The following is a 23,339-nucleotide window of genomic DNA, read 5'->3' as shown; positions in this document are numbered from 1 at the left end:
AGACCATCCTGGTCAACACGGTGAAACCCCGTCTCTACTAAAAATACAAAAAATTAGCTGGGCATGGTGGTGTGTGCCTGTAATCCCAGCTACTCAGGAGGCTGAGGCAGGAGAATTGCCTGAACCCAGGAGGCGGAGGTTGCGGTGAGCCGAGATCGCACCATTGCACTGCAGCCTGGGTAACAAGAGCAAAACTCTGTCCCAAAAAAAAAAAAATAGTAGTCTCAGCTAGGCACAGTGGTTCGCGCCTGTAATCTCAGCACTTTGGAAGGCTGAGCTGGGCGGATCACTTGAGTCCAGGAGTTTGACACTAGCCTGGCCAACATGGTGAAACCCCATCTCTACTAAAAATACAAAAAGTTATGCTGGGCATTGTGGTGCACGCCTGTAATCCCAGCTACTCAGAGGCTGAGGCAGGAGAATCTCTTGAACCCGGGAGGTGGAGGTTGCAGTGAGCTGAGATTGTGCCACTGCAGTCCAGCCTGGGCAACGGAGCGAGACTCTGTCTCAAAAAAAAAAAAAGAGTAGAGTCTCAATGGGCTGGGCTGGAATTCCAAAAGAGTAGTGTCTCCAAAGAATTCCAAAAGAATAATTCCTAAGGAAAGGAATTACCCCCACATGTTTAATTCTTAGAATTTATTTTTGTTCCTGCTGGAGAGGGGGCCATATTCTCCAAGCAATGCTGGTTGAGTTCTACTCTCTAAGATGAAATTTGTATATGAAAATGGGTTATATTAATAAGGAAGAAATATACAGTTATCTGATGCTAACTTGATCTACTTCTTTTTCTCCCAGATGATGGACATAAGAAAGCTCGAAACGCTTACCTGAATAATTCCAATTATGAAGAAGGAGATGAATATTTTGATAAAAATTTGGCACTCTTTGAGGTAATATTTGGGAGAAAACTGTGGACTGAGACTTTAGGAACAGATATCTCATGATAGCCATTTTTTTTACATCATTTGGTTTTAAAATTGTACAAGCTGGATAATTTAATAACTAATGTTAAAAGAAAATATCATAATTATTGTAACTTGTAGTTAATTTTGTCTGTGTAATCTAATTATAGTGAGTAAATATCAAGTCAAATTGTTACGTAGTAAAGAAGAGGAGTTTGACTTCTTGGACATATGGATAACCTTGCAATCTAATTCAGCTGTGATTTAAATGTTTTTATTAGAATAATCTTTCTTCTAAGTATAAATCAGTGTATTTCTCCACCCTTTGTCTGGAAAGACTATCATTTGCCTTAGAACTAACTAAACAAAATTACTGTAGGAAGCAGGCTGCCAAATTAGCAGGACCTGCTTGTCTTTTTTTATGTCAAAAAATAATTGTATATATTTATGAATTACAGTGTGATATCTTGATATTTGTGTACATTGTGGAATGATTAAATCAAGCTGATTAGCATATCTAGCACCTTGGATACTTATCATTTTTGTGGTAAAAATACTTGAATTTGACTTTCTTAGCAATTTTGAAATATACAATATATTATTATTAACTGTAGTCACTATGCTGTGCAATAGATCTCAAAAACGTATTTCTCCTAACTGAAACTTTAGACTCTGTGACTAACTTCTCCCCATTCCCCTACGTACATCCCAAGCGTCTGATAACCACCATTCTACTCTTTACTGCGAGTTCTACTTTTTAGATCCCACATGTAAAGTGAGATCATGTGATATTTATCTTTATGTGCCTGGCTTATTTCACTTTACATAATGAAGAGGACCTGTATATCTTATCTGAGTAAGACAACATGGACTCTGTGGCCAGACTCCACAACCTGTGGCCAGGTTGTTGAAAGGAGCTTGTTTTATTTCAGCACTACCTTTGCCTGGCTTTTGACAATAAGTGCCACTTCTCTATGTACCTTTTTTTGGTTTGTTTCTGAGAGAGGGTCTTGCTCTGTCACCCACTCTGGAGTGCAGTGGCATGATCACAGACTGACCTTCTGGGCTCAAGGGAGCCTTCTACCTCAGCCTCCCTAGTAGCTTGGACTACAGGCATATGTCACCACACCTGGCTGATTGCTAAAATCTTTTGCAGAGATAGAATCTCAGTATGTTGCCCAGGCTGGTCTTGAATGCCTTGGCTCAAGTGATCCTTCTGTCATGCCCTCCCAAAGCATTGGGATAGCAGGTGGGAGCCACCATGCCCAACTCAATTTTCCTTTTTTTTTTTTTTTTTTTTTTGAGATGGAGTCTCACTCTGTCACCCAGGCTGGAGTGCAATGGCACAGTCTTGGCTCACTGCAACCTCTGCCTCCCAGGTTCAAGCCAACTCTCCTGCGTCAGCCTCCTGAGTAGCTGGGATTACAGGTGTGCACCACCACACCCGGCTGATTTTTTGTATTTTTGGTAGAGACGGGGTTTTGCCATGTTGGCCAGACTAGTCTCGAACTCCTGACCTCAGGTGATCCACCCACCTCAGCCTCCCAAAGTGCTGGGGTTTCAGACGTGAGCCACCATGCCTGGCCACTTATTTTTTTAAATAGTACTCTCTCTCATCTTCCTTCAAGCAGAGGTCTGAAATCAATATTTACTTCAGTCACAAAAGTTTTTCCTCAACCTGTCCCTACTTGTTGCCATAAGTAATAACTATAAATGTTAATAGCCAAAAAAATGGGAGGTTCTATAACTAAGGATCATATTATTGATGTTCTTTACTAGGTTACTGTGATTTTGTTTTTACTAAAGTTACATGGCTACTAGAAAGAATGTAAGGTTTTGTTTGTTTTGTTTTTTGAGACAGGGCTCACTCTATTGCCCAGGCTAGTGTTCAGTGGCATGATCACTGCTCACTGTAACCTTAACTTCTGGGCCCTAGTAGCTAGGATTACAGGCGTGTGCTATCATGTCTGGCTAATTTTTTAAGAGCATTTTTTGTAGAGATTGAGGTCTTGAACTCCTGGCCTCAAGTAGTCCTTCCCCCTCAGCCTCCCAAACTGCTGGGATTACAAGCATGAGCTAGTAGTGCACCCAACCAGTAATGAAAGTTTTTATATAAGAATTTTATGAGTGGAAGACATCATGGAGTTTCCTCAGAAAATTAAAAATAAAATTAACTGTATGATCCAACAATTTCACTACTGGGCATATATCCAAATAAAATGAAATCAGAATGTCATTGATATTTTCACTCTCGTGTTTATAGCAGCATTATTGATAAAAACCAAAATATGGAATCAACCTGTGTCTATCAGTTAATGAATAAAGAAGATGTGATATATAGAGACAGTGGAATCTTATTCAGCCATAAAAAGAGTGAATGCTATTGTTTGTGAGGGCACAGATGAACCTGCAGGACATTGTTAATTGAAATAAGGCAGGCACAGAGAGACAAATACCATGGGAACTCACATGTGGAATCCAAAAATTCAAACTCTTAGAAGCAGAGAGCACAGAATAGAAGTTTCCATGAGGGAGGGAGAGAATGGGGGATGTTAGTCATAGGGCACAAAGTTTCAGTTAGGAGGAATAAATTTTTGAGATCTATTATATAGCTGGTGACTATAATTAATAATAATGTATATTTGAAATTGCTAAAACAGTAGATTTTAAATGGTGTCAGCACAAGATAATTTGAGGTGATGGATATGTTAATTAGGTTGGTTTAATCATTCCACAATGTATACATATATTGAAGCATCACATTGTACAACATAAATATATACATTTTTTGTCAAATAATTTTATAGAGACTCATGTTGCCCTGATTGTGTGATTGTCTAATGTGGGGAGGGGGGAGAATAAAGTCTCATTGGTAAGTTTTCTTAAAATGTTTACCTGTGAAATATTTTTTTATTTACTTTGAAGTTTTCTGGTAGCAAGATTTGACAGTTATGTTCAGTGTTCTTTGTAACTTATTTCTTCCATGACACTGGCTTTATAGGAAGAAATGGACACCAGACCGAAGGTGTCTTCTCTCCTCAACCGTATGGCCAATTACACTAATCTGACTCAAGGAGCAAAGGAACATGAAGAGGCAGAAAACATCACTGAAGGGAAGAAGAAGCCCACCAAGGTGAGGCCTCAGAATATCGAGGACTGCATAAAAAGAGCCCTGTATATAAGAAACAAGGAAATACCTAAGGCAGCATTCTGTGTTCAGTAGCTATTTATTAAATGTTTGATAGGTGCCTGGAACTGTTCTGAGCACCAGTGTCATAGCACAAACAAAACATACGATGCAGTCTAAATTCTAATGTGGGGATAACAGTCCTTAATGTTTTAACTGCCAAAATATATAACATATTAAGTGTTGATAAATGCTTTAACAGAAATTTAAACAGAGCAAAGAGACTGAAATTGGCAAGGGAGCCAGAGTGGAGGGGGGGTTGCTACTTTGATAGGTTGGACAGGGAAGCCTTTCTGACAAGGTGGTATTTGAGAAGAGATCTAGCTGTGAGGGAGTGAGCTATGTGGGAAAAGACCATTCAGGGAGACGGAATAGCTTTTCAAGAGAATTGTGTCCATACCCATCTGCTGATGCCATCTGTCTGTTGTGAAGTTGTTGGGTTTTTTAAAGACCAAACATTAGTTTGTCTCAAAATGAAAATATAAGACATTCAGTTTACCATTCTGGTTGTTCAGCTCTTTGAAAAAGGGATAAAATGGCCCTCAAACCTTCATTTTACGATCTATTTTATTTACCAATTACTGTGAAGAATTTATGCCAAATTCTGAAGAAATTCCATCAAGTCCTTATTCTTTTTAAATGAAAAAAGCCAATAGCTTTGTAAAACAAAATTTTAAATTGTTGTGGGAGCACATAAAAGTTTATTTGTGGCCAAATGCCTATGTGTAATAAAAACCTGTGGAAACTTTACAAAGTTAAAATGTATAGCTTTAGGAATAATGAAAGTATGGTGATAAACACTTGAAAGATGGAGACTTTATATGTGCCCTTTTGAAGATATTGATTAAACTTATGATCTCTGCTTTGAGACTAATATGGTAATTAGGGAGCAAGTTATTATATAAGAGATTGAAAACCTGTCTTTAGGATAACTGTTTAATTTTTTGTCAATGTCTTTCTTTCTAGACCCCCCAAATGGGTACCTTCATGGGTGTCTACCTCCCATGTCTACAAAATATTTTTGGAGTGATCCTTTTTTTACGCCTTACATGGGTGGTGGGCACAGCTGGAGTTCTTCAGGCTTTTGCAATTGTCCTTATCTGCTGCTGCTGTGTAAGTATTGCACTGGCACCTGGAGATCACCTGAATGTTGCAGGTTCTCAAGAGTAGATGAACACGACCACTTTGGGAATAAAACAGAGAATACTAGGGAAGGATTCATGATCTCAACAGAAGAAATTATTCTGATATTAAAATCTAAAGGATTTTCATTCATTTAGTGCCTATTAGTTACTGCTTGCTGTCCATTACATGATATACTAGAAATTACAAAGCAAGACTTCAAATGGAAATAGAAGATGAAGGTCCTGTCTTCAAAGAATTCAGAATCAGAACCATTTGAGCTTGATAGCACCAAAGTTGTGACAGAAAGTGTGTTAGAAAATGTGATGTATTACTCCAGTATATATTGAGAAACAAGACAGGTTACTGGGGATGTGAGGGGTAATTGTTATTTTTATTTTGTTTTGAAGTCTCTTCCCTTTTCCCTTCCTTAAAAATTCAGATGTTCTTTCCAGGTCTTCTCTCTACTCTACTGAGAACATTTGTGTCTTCCCTGAATTTAAACTTCTCCTATTTATGTATCCCAGCCACAACGATGAATTTTACAGGTTTCTGCTGTCCTCTTTTATCACTATGACCATTTTACTCTACCATTATATTATGCCCAGCTGATGGGTATACAGCTGATGAGCAAAACAGGTTAAGCAGGCACAGTTCATATATTTAGTAACTTAAAACTAGTGGTACCACCTTTTTTTTAAGTTTCTCAGGGTTAAAACCTTAAGGCTATGTTTGCCTTCTGAATTGCTTTTCACATCTAATCAGCTACCAAAGCTAACCTATTCTCTTTCTGAAATCTTTTACACTCAGCCCTTTTTATTCACACTACCACCTCTGTAGTTTTTAACTCTCACTGAACTACTGTGGTAGCCGGCCAACCAATCACTCAGCCTCCAGCTACTCCTATCTGCAGTCCATTCTGTACTGTGCTTACCAGGTAATGTTTTTTAAATGCAGTTCCTATGTGCTCAGAAGCCTTCAGGGGTTCCCTTCCTTACTGAATATTGTTCTTGGTATTGTGTTTAGTCTTTAGTCAGGTTCTAACCTATTTTCTGCGTTGTTTCTCTAGTTACTTCTTTTGAGTATGCTATGCTGTATTTCCTGTGTAACTAGGAAATCCAGAGTAAGATTAGCAGTTGTTTTTTTTTGTTTTGTTTTGTTTTGAGACAGTTTCACTCTTGTTGCCCAGGCTGAAGTGCAATGGCACCATCTCAGCTTACTGCAACCTCCACCTCCTGGGTTCAAGCAATTCTCCTGCCTCAGCCTCGTGAGTAGCTGGGATTACAGGCATGCGCCACCATACCTGGCTAATTTTGTATTTTTTAGTAGAGACAGGATTTCTCCATGTTGGTCAAGCTGGTCTCGAACTCCTGACCTCAGGTGATCTGCCCGCCTAGGCCTCCCAAAGTGCTGGGATTACAGGCATAAGCACCGCAACTGGCCAGAGGAGATTAGCAGTTCTTAATAACACCTGACCTACTGATGTGGGAGCATTTTGACAGAATCCTCCAGATATTAATGGTATGACTAGTGCAATGAAGTGAACCATATCATCTTATTTCCATATCATTAGGTATAACTGTCCATAAAAGGAGATGGAGTTAAATGTTTGCCAAGTGGTCTTGGAACACCAGTGGAGAAGTAGTATAGAAATGTTATCTTTGCACAGTAACAATGCTCTCCTTTCCCTTTCCCCGCAGACTATATTGACTGCTATCTCCATGAGTGCCATTGCCACTAATGGAGTGGTGCCAGGTTAGTAGGCCAAGGTTGTATTTCAGGATTTATCAGTGTTGACTCTGTGTTTATGCTATAAAGCAAGAGGTACAAACTTCTGAGGAAAAGAGTACTATTTAGTTTGTTCTGTGCTGCAACAGAGTAATGGTCTATAGCACATAGACATACTACCACTTGACTTTAAGATGCCTTTTAAAAAAATCTATTTTTTAAACTAGAATGTGTTAATTTCAGTCATATTCTTAGCTTGTATTAGTTAGAAAAATGTGTGTGTGTGTGTGTGTGTGTGTGTGTGTGTGTGTGTGTGTATTTAGAGACAAAGTCTCAGTCTGTTACCCAGGCTGGAGTGCAGTGACACAATCAGCTCACACAACCTCCAATTCCTGGGCTTAAGCTACCCTCCCATTTTAGCCTCCTAAGGAGCTGGAACTAAAGGTGTATACCACTATGCCCAGCTTTTTTTTTTTTTTTTTTTTTTTTTTTTTTGACAAAGTTTTTTTTTTTTTTTTTTTTTTAATTTTGAGACAGAGTTTCACTCTTGTTGCCTAGGCTGGAGTGCAATGGCGCGATCTTGGCTCACTGCAACCTCTACCTCCTGGGTTCAAGCAATTCTCCTGCCTCAGCCTCCTGAGTAGCTGGAATTACAGGAGCCTGCAAAAACACCTGGTTAATTTTGTATTTTTAGTAGAGACAGGGTTTCCTCCATGTTGATTAGGCCGGTCTCAAACTCCTGACCTCCGGTGATCCACCTGCCTTGGCCTCCAAACTGCTGGGATTACAGGCATGAGCCATTGTGCCCTGTCTTTGTTTTGGTTTGTTTAATTTTTTGTAAAGATAACTTCTCACTGTGTTGCCCAGTCTGGCCTCAAGCAGGCCTCTCGCTTCATCCTCCCAAAGTGCTATGATTAGAGGTGTGAGCCTCCACACCCAGCCAGATGTATTTTATTGGGCCATCTCAAGTCGTAGTAAATATTCTCTAATTTATTTCTAAGTAATGCTGGCAAACTGTATTGCTTCACATGGCTCATTACATTAGATGTGCAGTATATCCGACAATAACCCTTTCATCTTTTACTTCCCACAAGCAAGTCTTTTTATCACATTCAGGGTTTATAGAAGCCTGAAACGTTTAGCCTTCCTGTATATTTTTATTCTTATTTATGACTTGATCACATTCCTCTTACTAATACACACTCTTTCTCCTATTCATCTTCTATTTTGTCTTTTAGCTGGGGGCTCATACTTTATGATTTCCCGAGCACTGGGCCCAGAATTTGGCGGGGCTGTTGGCCTCTGTTTTTATCTTGGTACCACATTTGCAGCAGCCATGTACATTCTTGGTGCCATTGAAATCTTTCTGGTAAGTAATGACTTCATTGTGGTGTATAATGTAGCAGAAATATTGATTTGGGTTTATTCTTTGATATGAAAGCTTCTGAGAGATTGGCTGTAGGAATAAATCAGGTGATTGACTGCCCACCTGAATTGGCTTCTTACTGTGAATATGAGGTTAAAAGGTTGAAATTCCCTTTGCCTGTTCCTTCTTCTCTACCTGATTGCCACCACTCTGCCACCTCATCGAAGAGGGTCAAGCCTTGGAGGCAAGACTTGCGCCGATGGGGAAAAAGTAAAATAAATTTTATCATTTTTGATATCTTCTTCCCTATGAAATAAAATATTTCTCATTTCTCTACTCACTGAGACATATTGTTTACTATTTAAAGTAGTGACAGCAGAATCAGTTAAAGATGATTGTTATATTTATTTTATATAACCTTATAAATAAAATTATTAGTTTATCCCTTTCTATTAGGAAATGTAGCTATTCAGAACAGCATGTAGACCAAACATATATATATATACCATGACATCCCATTTCTGTAGGCATTTCAGATCCTATTAGAAACTAGGCTAATTCTCTAGTCATTTTCTGTCTCAGCTTTGCTTTCTTTTGTAACAGTAGATGCAAACAACTACAGCCTTTTTTACTTGCTTTGGAATAACCTAATTTTGTACTTTTTTTAACCTAACAGGTATATATCGTTCCCCGGGCTGCCATCTTTCGCAGTGATGATGCACTCAAGGAAGCAGCAGCCATGCTAAATAACATGCGTGTCTATGGCACAGCTTTCTTGGTCCTTATGGTATTAGTGGTATTTATCGGCGTACGCTATGTGAACAAGTTTGCCTCACTTTTTCTGGCCTGTGTCATTGTGTCCATCTTGGCCATCTATGCTGGAGCCATCAAGTCTTCCTTTGCCCCTCCACACTTCCCGTACGTGTCTATCTCTCTGCCTAACCATCCTTATTGGGTAGTAATGGAAAGTATCTGGTGCTATGATAATTCCAAGTCAGAATTTCATGGAGTCTCTCTGAGATTTTCCCCTTTGGATAAGCCCAGTTACACTTCCTTCCTTGTCTAGGCAGGAAGCCTCCCAGCAAACTATGTCCTGTTCATCCTCTTTCTTACGTAGAACTAGTAGCTATAACAATCATTTAGGTACAGATACTAGGTTTTTTTCTCCCTAATAATTGTACATAATCTTTTTTATTATACATGTTTTGAACTATTGGTATTTAAATGTTGGATTTCTTTTACTAATGAAAAATCAAGGGAATCAAAGGAAACCTAAAATGTTTAATAAAATAAAAGGAAATATTAATAATTTGCATGTGTCTCTATATGTATATAATATTAACTCTAATACAACTGCCTTTTTTCATCTTTTTTTAAACATTTGTATATATTTATGAGGGTACAAGTATAATTTTGTTACATGTACATATTGTGAGTGGTGAAGTCAGGGCTTTTATTTTTTATTCATTTATTTTTGAGATGGAGTCTCACTCTGTTGCTCAGGCTGGAGTGCGGTGGCATGATCCCAGCTCACTGCAACCTCTCCCTTCTGGGTTCAAGCAGTTTTCCCACCTCAGCCTCCCAGGTAGCTGAGATTATAGGCATGTGCCACCACACCCAGCAATTTTTTTTTCTTTGTAGAGACAGGATTTCACCATGTTGATCTGGCTGGTTTCGAACTCCTAACCTCAGGTGATCTACCATCACGTGAGCCTGGCCTTTTTTTTTTTTTTTTTTGGGACAGTCTCGCTCTGCCGCTAATGCTGGAGTGTACAGTGGCACTATGTGGCTCACTGCAACCTCTACCTCTCGGGTTCAGGTGATTCTCCAGTCTCAGCCTCCTGAGTAGCTGGGACCACAGGCACAGGCCACCGTGTCTGGCTAATTTTTGAATTTTTAGTAGAGATAGTGTTTCACCATGTTGGCCAGTCTGGTCTGGGACTCCTGACCTCAAGTGATCTGCCCACCTCAGCCTCTCAAAGTGCTGGGATTACAGGTGTAAGCCACTGCGCCCAGCCTAAGTCAGGGCTTTTATCTATTACCCAAATAATGTACTTTGTACCCATTAAGTACTCTCTTATCATCCACCTTCCCCTTCAACTCCATAGTGCAAATACCTTAAAGTATGTTTTTTGAAGTAGTAATGGATTTGTGCAGATCTGTGACTCATAGGCCCACTTTTCCCTTTGACTAGTGGCATAGGGACTAGCTGGCACTGAGTGTTATTTGTAGTCTTGTTACAGGATTATCTTGAAAAGTCATCTGGATTATCTGAGGATCAAGCTCATTGGTCCTATGTTGATTTAACCAGATTACAGAAAAAAAGATTTTTCAAGACAAAAAGACAGGTCCATTGAGGCTTAATGACTTACCTCAGAGTTAATAAATGGCAGAGCAAGAAGGTGAACTGTGATTTTATGACTCCCCATTCATTATTTCTTTTATGCCATGCTATATGATGGCAGAAGTAGATTCCATGTTAAACTTTTAATCTGCTTGTCTAGGGACTGTAATATAGCTGAAGGTCCTTTTTAGAGTCATAAAAGTTCTAAAGTTGACATTCTGGCTGTATCTCAACTTGGGAAATTCCATTTTGCCTCAAGTTCACCTTTGAGGCTTCTCTTCTTCTTTGATCAGTACACAGTCATAATGCGTGGCATTTTCTTTGAGATATTCCAGCAAAACAAGACAGATCTAAAAGAATACATGAAACAAGGCTGAGAAATGTTGAGAGTTGTTGAAGCTGAGTAGTAGGTACATGGTTCATAATAATATATGCAATCATTTTGCAAATTTTAAACGTCTCTTTGTTGAATCTGAGAGGTATTTTAACTATGGGTGTATTATTCCTTTGTTTATATTTGTGTCTCTGGGTTAAAGAAAAAAATAAAACCCGCAGTTAATATTTGTATTATAGTTACCCTCACTCCCACTGGGTCTAGGCATAAGTTCAAAAACAGTTTTCTCTTAGGCCATCGAGGGATTTGCCTTTTAATTCTGGCCAAGCTGTTTTCCTTGCAACAGTAGTCAGAAGATTCCACTTTTAGCATAACATTTTCAAGGTGTTTTTATGAATGTCAGGCTTTTCTAGGCCAAAAAAAGAGGAGTACCTTTTTCTTTATAAGAACAACAAAAGGACTTCAGTATTCTTTTAGACCTAACAATTTTAGCCAAAAATTTTGGAAGATGAATCAGCATAATGTCTTCAGGCAGTTCTTCAGTTTGAGTTCTGTCACTGCCACCTGCCACCTATGACCTTGGACACAGAACTATATTTCCCTAACCTTCAGTTAACTCCCTAACTTCCTGAACTTCAATAACTTCATCTACAACATAGAAATTCTAGTACATCGTGATGTTGCTGTAAGGATTAAATTGGCAGAAAATGTAAGTCACCACTCACAGTGCTGAAATAAATTATAAATAAATAAACATTAGTTTCTTTCCTACCTTTGATAGTAGAAGCTCTTGGAGATGAGGTTCTTGTTTCCTTTACTAACCTGTTTACTGTTTTTTTTTTTTTTTAACGTATTTTTTTTCCCTACTTGATCTCTCTCCCTATTTCTTTTCACTTAGGGTCTGCATGCTGGGTAACCGCACCCTTTCATCAAGACACATTGATGTTTGCTCTAAGACCAAGGAAATTAACAACATGACAGTCCCATCAAAGTTATGGAGATTCTTTTGTAACTCGAGTCAATTTTTCAATGCCACCTGTGATGAATACTTTGTTCACAATAATGTCACTTCAATCCAGGGCATTCCTGGATTGGCTAGTGGTATCATTACGGGTAAGTTAGGGAGTTATTGGACAAGGTTTTTACTGTTTTCTGAGGAAAATAGGCCTTGTCATCTTAGATTCTTCTACTGTCCATAAAGATTCACTGCCATGGTGCTACTTGCCTTCTTAAGCACGCCACACGGCTCTTAATTCAACATATTTCTGTTTTTCCATTAGTAAAGCTGTCCTTATTTAGGACTCCTTTACAGAGTGGTATCTGCTAACATTCACTTCCATTTCAGAGCAGAGTTGAGCAAATCACTTTCTAACCTTAGGATAAAATATTCTGTGTCTTCTTGTAAAATTGCCAATGTTCTTCCTGCACTGACAGAACTGTTTGAATGTCCACACCCACATGTATCTTCCTTAGTTAAATTCCTGAAACATTCCTTAAGTGACTTCTATCATAAATGTTTGGTCTGGAAATTCTTTGCCCAAAAGTAAGTTTACATTAAGGTAATAGAAACAGCATTGATGACTAATAAAAAATATTAATGGGATTTGTGGGGCATTTAGTTTTACTCTGTTTAACTTTTACTGGTTTGCATTAGTAAAGTTAAACTGCATTTATATGTACCAAATCATTTTGTCAAATTATATTTAAACTAGATAAGAAAGAGCACTATATTTTTATTTATGTGTGTTTTATTGTGCAATATGTGTGTGTATATGTGCTCATGTAGAAGCAGACACACCTTTAGAAACTGTATAAATGAGGAACTTGATTTTGAATGTTGTTTCGGTAGAAAATTATCTGATTATCTTCTTTCCATACTGTTGCTGCTTAAATTCCCATTTTTCCCACTGTAGAGAATCTTTGGAGTAATTACCTGCCCAAGGGAGAGATCATTGAAAAGCCTTCAGCCAAATCTTCTGATGTCTTAGGCAGCTTAAACCATGAATATGTTCTTGTTGACATCACCACCTCCTTCACGCTTCTAGTGGGAATCTTCTTTCCCTCTGTTACAGGTAAGCACATGAGCTGTTGTCTATTTTAGAAGCTGTCAGACCCAGGAAGTGATTTTTCTCAGGGGAGCAGAATTCTCATGGTTCCTAGATTTGCTTATAGTCTTTGCTATCAGTATCAATATCAAAGTACCCAAGAAGTTAACTTGATTTTTTCCCCTTATCTCTAAAGGTATCATGGCTGGATCAAACAGATCTGGAGATCTGAAAGATGCTCAGAAGTCTATTCCCATTGGTACTATCCTTGCCATCCTGACCACCTCCTTTGTCTGTATCCTTTTATGGATCTGGTCTGAGTCTTAGTCATAGGAACGTAACTAGATGATCAGTATTTTTATCCTGGTAACAAAGATACCTGCTTTCTATCACTTCACTTCTTGCCAGATAATCTGTCGACCTCATATAGAAAATTCAAAAAAGAATTTATAGGAGTATTTAGCAACTCATTTTACTGACAGAAGAAATATTCTGAGTGTCTACTTTCTATCTCATGTTAGAAGGTAAACAGTTTCCTTGACTCTCAATATGGTAGATTTAAGCAACGTTGTCCTTTTTGGTGCATGTATTGAAGGGGTTGTTCTCAGAGACAAGTGAGTAATTAATCTCTTTGTAACAATTCTGTGTCTGTCTGCCATGACTTCTGATCGTTCCACATAGCTCCAAGACAGTTACAAACTCAACACAGCCAGGCACTGTGGCCCCTGCTATAATCCCAGCATTTTGGGAGGCCAAGGTGGGTGGATTGCTTGAGCTCAGGAGTTTAAAACCAGCCTGAGCAATGTGGCAAAACCCTGTCTCTACAAAAAGAACAAAAATTAGCTAGGTGTGGTGGTGTGCACCTGCAGTCCCAGTTACCTGCAGGGCTGAGGTGGGAGGATCACTTAAGCCTGGGAAGGGAAAACTGTAGTGACCTAAGATCACACCACTGCACTCCAGTGTAGGTGACAAAGTGAGACCCTTTCTCAAAAAAATAACCCAACCCGAGTTATCATTTATGACTAACAATAAGAAAATATATGTATGTAGTTCCCAAAGAGGCCAGTATTTTCTAGTAAATATGTGAGACAGTTATAGTTCTTCAAAAAAGCAGTGAATTTGTCTGAATAATGACCTCCCTGTACATGAAGAACTGTTCAGAAACAAGACCAAAAGTAAGAGCAAGTAAAAAAAATTTCAAGTGTCTCTAGCATCTCTTCTATGAGAGATAAGTATCTAATTGTGTTTGGCATTCTAAATAAAAGCCTGAAACTTACTTTCTTCATCTTCTGTTCTTTTCTCTTGTCTTCTTTTCTGCTTATTTATTTAGAGACAAGGCCTTGCCCTATTGCCCAGGCTAGAGTGCAGTGGTGCAAGCATAGCTCCCTAGAGCCTCAAACTCCTGGCATCAAGCAGTCCTCCCTTTTCAGCTTCCCAAGTAGCTGGGACCACACCTAGCTAGTTTTTTGTTTGTTTGTTTGTTTGTAAAGATGGTGCCTCACTATTTAGTCCAGGCTGGTCTGAAACTCCTGGGCTCAAGCAATCCTCCCGCCTTAGCCTCCCAAAGTGCTAGGCTTATAGACATGAGCCACCATCCTCAGCCCTTTCTCCTATTCTTTTTTTAAATTGCCCACACTACACAGATCTGTCTCCTATTCTTTGTCCACATCACTCATTTTGTACAGGCCTTCAGAATTTTTGCCTATGTTATTTTAATAATCTCTCTTTTAGTTCTACCCTCTAATCCTTCCTCCACACTGCCACCAGAATGGCTTTTCTAAAACACAAAATTGAACATAAAAACCTCCCTGCTGCAGCACCTGCCAATGCCTCTTAAAATCCATCACTGGCTGGGTGTGGTGGCTCATGCCTGTAATCCCAGCACTTTGGGAGGCTGAGGCAGGCATATCATGAGGTCAAAAGCTTGAGACGATCCTAGCCAACATGCTGAAATCCTATCTCTATTGTAAAATACAAAAATTAGCTGGGTGTGGTGGCACATGCCTGTAGTCCCAGCTACTCAAGAGGCTGAGGCAGGAGAATTGCTTGAACCCGGGAGGCAGAGGTTGCAGTGAGCCGAGGTCGCGCCACTGCACTCCAGCCTGGTGACTTACCAAGACTCTGATTCAAAAAAAAAAAAAAAATCCATCACTGTGATCTGGCCCTCTCTACCTCTTATCTCCTGCCATTCCCTCATAAATTCCCTAACTTAGAGTTTAATATGTCTTGTTATATCTCCACTTGTATACACATTAGTCTTTGTTGTTTCCTTTGCTTAGAATAGGTTACTCCCGCTTAGCTGGCTCATATTCATCCTCTAAGAGACTAGGCTAAGGGTCTTTCCTCCTGTAAAGCTTTCCCATACTCACCCAAACAGAGGTAAACACTCCTCCCTTTGTTCAGCCACTCTATTTGAATATACTATTTTATGGTATTTATGATGCTATATTGTGGCTACTTGTTTTCACATCACTCTACCTACACATTGAGCTCTTTGAGGACTCAAAGCCTAATAGATGCAATATAAATATTGTTGACAAAAATAAAGAGCACAGTGTATATATGTATGTAACACAGTATATATGTGTGGGTGTATATATGTATGTATGTAGTATAGTATATCACTATACCCTTGTAATAGGAAATTCATGGAGCTTTCGTAAGTTACATGATAAAATAAAAATTATTATTGAGACTGTAAATCAGAGTATCATTTTGGAAAACTATTGGTTATTATCTCCTAAAGAAGAACATCCACTTACCTATGACTCAGCATTTCCTCTCTAGATATATCTAATAGAAATGCTTACACATATGCATCAAGAATAATTAACAAGATTTTTCACAGTAGTGTTTTTTTGTTTTTGTTTTTGACTGCTTCATTTTCCCTTCGTAAGTATTATTCTTAATAGCCAAAACCTGGAAATAATCAAAATGTCCATCACTAGCAGAATGATTAAATTATATATTCATGTAATAGAGAACCATATAGCAATCAAAGTAAGTCATAGCAATATATACCCACCCCCCCAAAAAAATTCACAAGCAATGCTAAGTGAAGAAAACCAAACATAAAAGTATGTACTGTATATCATTTATATAAAATTTTAAAATGGTAAAACTACATAGTATTCAAAGTCAGCGGGCTGGGTATGGTGGCTTATGCCTGTAATCCCAGCACTTTAGGAGGCTGAGGCTAGAAAAGTGCTTGATGTCAGGAGTTCCAGACCAGCCTACGCAACATAGCAAGACCTTGTCACTACAGAAAGTAAAAAATTAGCTGGGCCTGTTGGCATATGCCTGTAGTGCAACTACTGGGGAGGCTGAGGCAGAAAGATCAAGTTGAGCCCAGGAGGTCAAGGCTACAGTGAGCCATAATCACAGCACTACAGTCCAGCCTTAGTGACAAAGCAAGACCCTGTCTCAAAAAACAAAAAAAAAAAGATCAGGAGAGTAAATAGTGGAGAGGAAGAAAGAGTTTATCATTGGGAATGGGCATAAGAGAGAATTTTGGGTACTGGCAATGTTCTGTTTCTTGACCTGCATGGAGCATAGGTGTTTGCTTTGTGGAAATCTTCAGATGTACATTTGTTGTTTTTTGCACATTACTTTTTGTGTGCTTACTAAAAATTGTTAAAACAAGTAATAAAACTGATGCCATCTTTCACCCATCAAATTAGCAGTGATCAGGCTGGGCGTGGTGGCTCATGCTTGTAATCCCCACACTTTGGGAGGCCGAGACAGGTGGATCACCTGAGGTCGGGAGTTCGAGACCAGCCTGACCAACATGGTGAAACCCCATCTCAAAAAAAGTTAGCAGTGATCTTAATATTTTTATTTTAATACATAAGACTGGTATGGAGTGTGCATGTGCCATAAGACTTGAGTACTATTATTCAAATCACTACAAATTTTTATTCATAGCTTTTTATGACACAGAAAAATGCTTATGTTTTAATAATACAGAATTATAGGTGCAGTGAGATCTCAGTTTTTCTAAAAAGCAGATATTTTTGATACCCTGAAGGGGAAAGTTACACCTGAAGCTTAGCTTATTTTCTAGCCCCATATGTATTTTTTTCCTAATATAGGTCAGTAATGCCTTTTGATCAAATCTGGCTATCTTTATATTTCATAATATTATTTGCCTCATTTTTGATTCTCTAAAACTTATAAATGGAAAAAAAAAAATGAGCGGGCCAGATGCTGTGTCTCACACCTGTATTCCCAGCACTTTGGGTGGCCAAGGCAGGTGAATCACTTGAGGTCAAGAATTTGAGACCAGCATGGGCAACATGGTGAAACCCTGTCTCTACTGAAAATACAAAAATTAGCTGAGTGTGGTGGTGCACACCTGTAATCTCAGATGTTAGGGAAGCTGAGGCAGGAGAATCACTTGAACTTGGAGATGGACTTTGGAGTGAGCCAAGATTGCGCCACTGCACTCCAGCCTGAGTGATAGAGTGAGACAAAAAAAGAAAAAAAAAAGGGGGTAAATGTCTCACTAGTATTTCAGTCTAAAGTTATTTCCAGATTACATTTCCCCACTCGTGTTTCCTTTCCAGGTTTGGGGATGCTGTGAAAGGTAATTTGGTGGTGGGCACCTTATCTTGGCCATCCCCATGGGTGATTGTTATTGGCTCCTTCTTTTCAACGTGTGGGGCTGGACTTCAGAGCCTCACAGGTGCACCAAGGCTGCTACAAGCTATTGCTAAGGATAACATCATACCGTTTCTGAGAGTAAGTGACCTTTTTTAATGCCCTCTTCTTTTTTTCCCAGCTTTAATGAAAAACAGTATGGTCTTCATGGGCTTAGAAATTACTAGATCATAAATGTAGGGACATGGGTTTTTAGCACAAGACCCTCTAAATTCCACGCATAAGTTTACCTGTGAGTCTGTAATGGTGTTTGAAAGATATCACAGTTGTAACGCTGTTATCTTCCACATGTCTGAAACCATAGGCTGGAGGAATCAGACAGCATTGACTCAGTACTCCTATGCCTGATATTTCCTTTCTGTGTACAGGTTTTTGGCCACAGCAAAGCCAATGGGGAACCTACCTGGGCTTTACTTCTAACTGCTGCCATTGCAGAGCTTGGAATACTTATTGCCTCCCTGGATCTTGTGGCCCCAATTCTTTCCATGTAAGAACCAGTGCTTCTCTTCAGTTTTTCTTGTTTAAATGATAAAGAATACATGTTTATTTCCATTAGTCATATAACAGTAGTGACAAGAGTGGGCTAATGACGGATGTAACTTCACTTAAATAAAAATCATTTCTGAGAACTTTCAAGTAGCACTGACTTTTGTAAGTTATGAGGTTTTTGCCTACCTATTTAACTTGAGTTCTTTGGCTTCATTTCTAATTCATTATCAATTGGTTGTAGCTTTTATGACCACTGTTAGTTTTTTTATTTATTCACCTGTGACTTACTGATGGCTTACTACTTACTACTTACTACTGATGGCACTGTCTAATATGGTATTCTGGGAATACAAAGATGGATAAGACAATCTTATGGCACTGATAATGGATAAGGAAACCAATAATCCATATATAGTGTGATGAGTGCCGTGCTAAAGGTGAACACTGAGTACCACAGGAACACCAAAGCAAGACATCTAAACAGACGGAAATGCAAGAAAGATTTTGTGGAGGAAGTGATACTTGTATCTTGAAGAATGACTGGTTATTTGCTAAGAAAACAAGGGATGACAGCCATTCCAGGCAGAGAATGTGTCTAAAGGAATTAAGGAATGATATAAGGTAGCACATCCGGAGAACTGGAAGTAGTTTGGCTAGAGGGGAGGGTGCATGTTGAGGGAGAAGCAGAATAGAGCAGTAGGTAGACCAGATCACAGAGGACCTGGAAGTAGTGGGTAATCTTTGAGAAGAAAATGATAATGCTTTAGGATGATCAGTCTGGTATAAAAGATGGATTCGAAGGAGGCTAGAATTGAGCTGGGAATGCTAATTGGAAAGAAGATATGAGAGCCTGAGCTAAGGTGATTAGTAATAGAGATGAAAAGGAAGAGAAGCAGCTTAGAGATTTTTAAGTAGAATCCATAGGACTTGGTTAGTGAATTTGGAACAAGGGTAAGGAAGACGAAACGTGTATTATCCTAAGAACAACTGGGTAAAGAGTGGTTGTGTCACTGAGAGAACAGAGAAGGATTAGCAGGTTTGTGGGGAGAGGTTTAAGTTTCTCTGCTTCCTATTTAATCAGGGGTTAGTTGTCTAGAAACAGGCTTCAATACAGCAAAGGTCTCCAGTTACTTAACCCTCAAAGAATCATCTTCCAGTAATAATCATTCCTCTTTTTTTATTCTTCAGGTTTTTTCTCATGTGTTACCTCTTTGTAAACTTGGCATGTGCCTTGCAAACATTACTTCGAACACCCAACTGGAGACCCCGATTCCGCTACTACCATTGGTAAGTCTGCTTCTTCTCTTGTTTTTACTCACATTTGAAGAGAACCCATCTTTGAACTAGAAAACTAGGAGAGTCTGGCTTCTTGATAAAATTTTTTTCTTTGTCAGCCATTTTATACAGTTTCAACTTTGAATTCTAAACTGAATCCTCACCTCCCATCCTGTTTTCCTGTATCACTTCATAATAACTTATAACACCCAATAAGAATAGAGTAAAAGCACAGAATAAGTATTTCCAGCCTGCTATAAATTTCAGGTTAAAACATCCTTCTCTTGCATATTTATTTTCCTGTTTGTCCCTTACGGCTACGGAGTCAGATGATCTAAGTTCCAATCTCAGCTCTACTGTGTCCTACTTTTGTACCCTTCAGCAAAGCACATAACCATGCAAAATTTAATTTAATTTGTTTGTAAAATGGGACTAATAAATCTAAAGTGCTTATCATAGTGTCTGGTACATAGTAAAGCTCTGCTCTCAACGAACTGTTGCTGCTGTTGCTATTGTAGTTAAGTCTCCCCAGTCCTGAAGGGGTCATCGTGAAAGTTTTTTGGCTATCATCCCATCTCTTTCCTCTCATAGCTAAGTGCTCATTAATTATGTCCTGTATGTACCTGTTGCTACATTCTTCTTTGCTGACTTTCTCCTTGTTCCCTTTCTGACTTCACTTACCAATGGTGGGCTGTGATGTAACCTTTACTGGGCAAAAATTTAAATCTTCTACTGATTTTTAATGCCTCTAATGCCCTTTGTAGCTTTAACTTTAGTTCAAAGTTCTTTATGCGGCTGGGTGCAGTGGTTCACACCTGTAATCCCAGCACTTTGGGAGGCCAAGGCAGGCAGATCACCTGAGATCGGGAGTTTGAGACCAGCCTGACCAACATGGAGAAACTTTGTCTCTACTAAAAATACAAAATTAGTCTGGCATGGTGGTGCATTCCTGTAATCCCAGCTACTCAGGAAGCTGAGGCAGGAGAATCACTTGAACCATCGCTTGAACCCAAGAGGTGGAGGTTGTGGTGAGCCGAGATTGTGCCATTGCACTCCAGCCTGGACAACAAGAGTAAAACTCCATCTCAAAAAAAAAAAAATTCTTTATGAACTTTTTTTGTTGCTATCTTGCTTCTATTTTTCTCTTTCTCTTTACCTTATATTTTCATTACATCCTAGTTTTCTCCAGATTAACTCTCCTGTTCATTCTTTAAGATTCATCATAGAGCTAGGAAGTTCATTCTGTACACAGAAAACCTTCAGTAAATGTAGTTGTCTACCTAATTTGTGTGATCAAAACAAGTAATTCTTTATTGTCTGCCAGCTTTCTCTTATGTACAGTCCAAAAATAATAGCAAATTTTTCTTAGTGAGTTCTGCAGTTATGCTAATAAATATTTATAAAATTTTAGAAATGTTTACATGAAAATTTTTTAAAAGATCCTAGAGTTATTAACATTTCTGACTGTCTGTCCATCCCTGCTTTGCCACATAAGTATTAATTGTCCTCAGAACTACAGATGACTTTCATAGTGTTCTGTTATTTATGTTTTTCCAGCAGTTGGAAACATCTTCTAATGCAAAGTACAGTTTGGGGTTTAGTGCCCATCTACTGACTGTTTCATGATAAGACAACCATAGAATTGAGAATAAGCATTTAGAAACTTTTGTGGCAGTTTGACGTTGCTGCAGCATCCAGGCATGTGATAATTAAGAATTCATTTTTATTGCATTTTATAAAAGTTCTATTTATAATAGTTTCAAAGTTTTTAATAATCCCTCACTAGAGATATTTGGAGAAGCACCTCTAACATAGGCTTCTTTTTCAGCTACTTTAAAAAATACTTTTTGGTATTTGTTTTGTTTTTAATTTTTTAGGGCCCTTTCTTTCATGGGAATGAGTATCTGTCTGGCTCTGATGTTCATTTCTTCCTGGTATTATGCCATTGTAGCCATGGTAATAGCTGGTATGATCTACAAGTACATTGAGTACCAAGGGTGAGTGTGGATTTAATCTTGATCACAGCTAAAAGTAGCAAGACTAGCTAATTTGGTTAGAGCCAGCTCAGTGAAAATACATTAAGGACTCAGGTAATTTCATTTTGTTCATAACTATATTTTGTACCCCTAATTCTCTAACCATCTTACCGATGCAAACTTTCATCACAAGGGAAATCCATTGAGAAGATATGAATGGATCAATGGAAAATAGCAAAGGACCTATCCAAATAATGATTCATACTAAACGAAGTACAACACAAATATAAATATTTTTGCTCATCTTTTCAGTCAAGGGATTGTCTCTGAAATGAAAAAGAAATTAGTTCTGAACAACTTTGTAACTACTAAGACTTACTAACAACTTTCAAAAATGAGGACTAAATAACATTCAGAAGATTACATTGAACTTTCCCTTCTCTGCATTATTTTCAAAGTAACTTAACTTCCAGGTCTGTTATAATTTTCTAATCTAAATTGCTGTTTTACATTATTGCTTTTAAAGAAGTACATAGAAGGACTGAATGAGTGACCCCTTCAGGCTTTATTCTGAACTGTTTATGCCTGCAGTCTCTTGGTGCAGGGTGCTGTTTGTTGATCTACCTACAGCGGGTTCATTATGTTAGTAAAGAACATTTTATCATTAATCTGGGTTTTAATCTTCTACCTTGCACATATGTGATTTTTAGATTCAGAAAAAAAAAAAAACGTTATTCTTTAAAATTATGCTTACTATAGTTTAAATTTGCCTCTGCTCTTTTCTTTTTCTCACAGAGCTGAGAAAGAATGGGGTGATGGTATCCGGGGGCTGTCCCTCAGTGCAGCCCGGTTTGCTTTGCTTCGGTTGGAGGAAGGACCTCCACACACTAAAAACTGGAGGTAAAGAAATCAACACTAGCGGTATTTGGCACATAGTTAACACACAAAAATATGTGCTTTGTTGATTACAGGATAAGAAAACCTTGTGGCTCAAGAAATTGGTATAATGGACCGGTTTTGAACTATTCTAAATCTTTAATTTTTTATTCCCTTTTCTTCATGTCATTTATGATCAAGATTTCTACAATTTATTATTCTTCCTTGAAGACTGATCAACTTGAGATAGTACTGGGAACATTCAAAATAATACTCTCATCCTGTCATTTCCTGTGATCTCTTCCTTCTGTCAAGTTACCTGTTTTATACAGATCTCCTGAATTAAAGGGTGGAGTCTGTCATTCTGTTCCCCAAACCCAAAATGTTTTCTCCTCCCCTCCAACCCCCACCAACCTCTTCACAGGCCTCAGTTGCTTGTATTACTGAAACTAGATGAAGACTTACATGTCAAGCATCCTCGCCTCCTCACCTTTGCCTCACAGCTCAAAGCAGGAAAAGGTCTCACTATTGTGGGCTCTGTCATCGTGGGGAACTTCCTAGAGAACTATGGTGAAGCTTTAGCTGCTGAGCAGGTAAGAGTCAGACTTTGGATGTATTGGAACTCAGTTTACAGAGCTTTGTGATGCTAAGTAGTAAGACCTCAAACTTCTACTTGAATCTTGTTCCTGAGTGATCTAGGAGGTTTCTCACTTAGTGCTGACCTTCGGATACTTTCTCCCAAATAATAAAGATGAGCCAGAAAATAGTTATTCTTTCTTCCCATTTAAAACATTACTAGATTATAAGATTATTAAGTCTAAACATTATTTTCAAATACACTCCAAACATTAATCTCAGCACTGAGAAGAGTCATGTAAATAAATTGATTGCTTGAATTTTGGAGAGGATTCCTCTCAATCTTGTGACAACAAGGAGTACTGACCAAATTTTCTTCTCTTTATTAATCTATGTGGTATCATGAGTAAGATTCCTTTGCTACTTCTGGTTAGCTGTTCTTTTTTTTTTTTTTTTTTTT

General features: G+C 38.5%; 1 protein-coding gene across 5 annotated transcripts in view; it reads left to right on the top strand.

Annotated features, from left to right (window-relative positions):
• Positions 1-23,339, top strand: part of SLC12A6 (solute carrier family 12 member 6) — a 99,198-nt gene that overhangs the window by 68,931 nt on the left and 6,928 nt on the right. For all 5 annotated transcript variants that reach the window (XM_017539548.2, XM_017539547.2, XM_037742384.1 and 2 more), the window contains 16 exons: positions 796-890; positions 3,904-4,035; positions 5,056-5,202; positions 6,912-6,966; positions 8,178-8,308; positions 8,982-9,223; positions 11,882-12,096; positions 12,897-13,055; positions 13,225-13,323; positions 13,585-13,642; positions 17,594-17,768; positions 18,056-18,174; positions 19,365-19,463; positions 21,329-21,448; positions 22,223-22,327; positions 22,728-22,896. In XM_017539548.2, coding sequence (XP_017395037.1) covers positions 796-890; positions 3,904-4,035; positions 5,056-5,202; positions 6,912-6,966; positions 8,178-8,308; positions 8,982-9,223; positions 11,882-12,096; positions 12,897-13,055; positions 13,225-13,323; positions 13,585-13,642; positions 17,594-17,768; positions 18,056-18,174; positions 19,365-19,463; positions 21,329-21,448; positions 22,223-22,327; positions 22,728-22,896 — 2,120 coding nt within the window. The remainder of the gene's footprint in view (positions 1-795; positions 891-3,903; positions 4,036-5,055; positions 5,203-6,911; positions 6,967-8,177; positions 8,309-8,981; positions 9,224-11,881; positions 12,097-12,896; positions 13,056-13,224; positions 13,324-13,584; positions 13,643-17,593; positions 17,769-18,055; positions 18,175-19,364; positions 19,464-21,328; positions 21,449-22,222; positions 22,328-22,727; positions 22,897-23,339) is intronic.

Source organism: Cebus imitator, unplaced genomic scaffold (genome assembly GCF_001604975.1).
Source record: "Cebus imitator isolate Cc_AM_T3 unplaced genomic scaffold, Cebus_imitator-1.0 Scaffold119, whole genome shotgun sequence".
NCBI classification, from domain to species: Eukaryota; Metazoa; Chordata; class Mammalia; order Primates; family Cebidae; genus Cebus; species Cebus imitator.
Note: the sequence above shows the minus strand (reverse complement) of the source record. Positions and strands in the feature narration are given on the sequence as shown.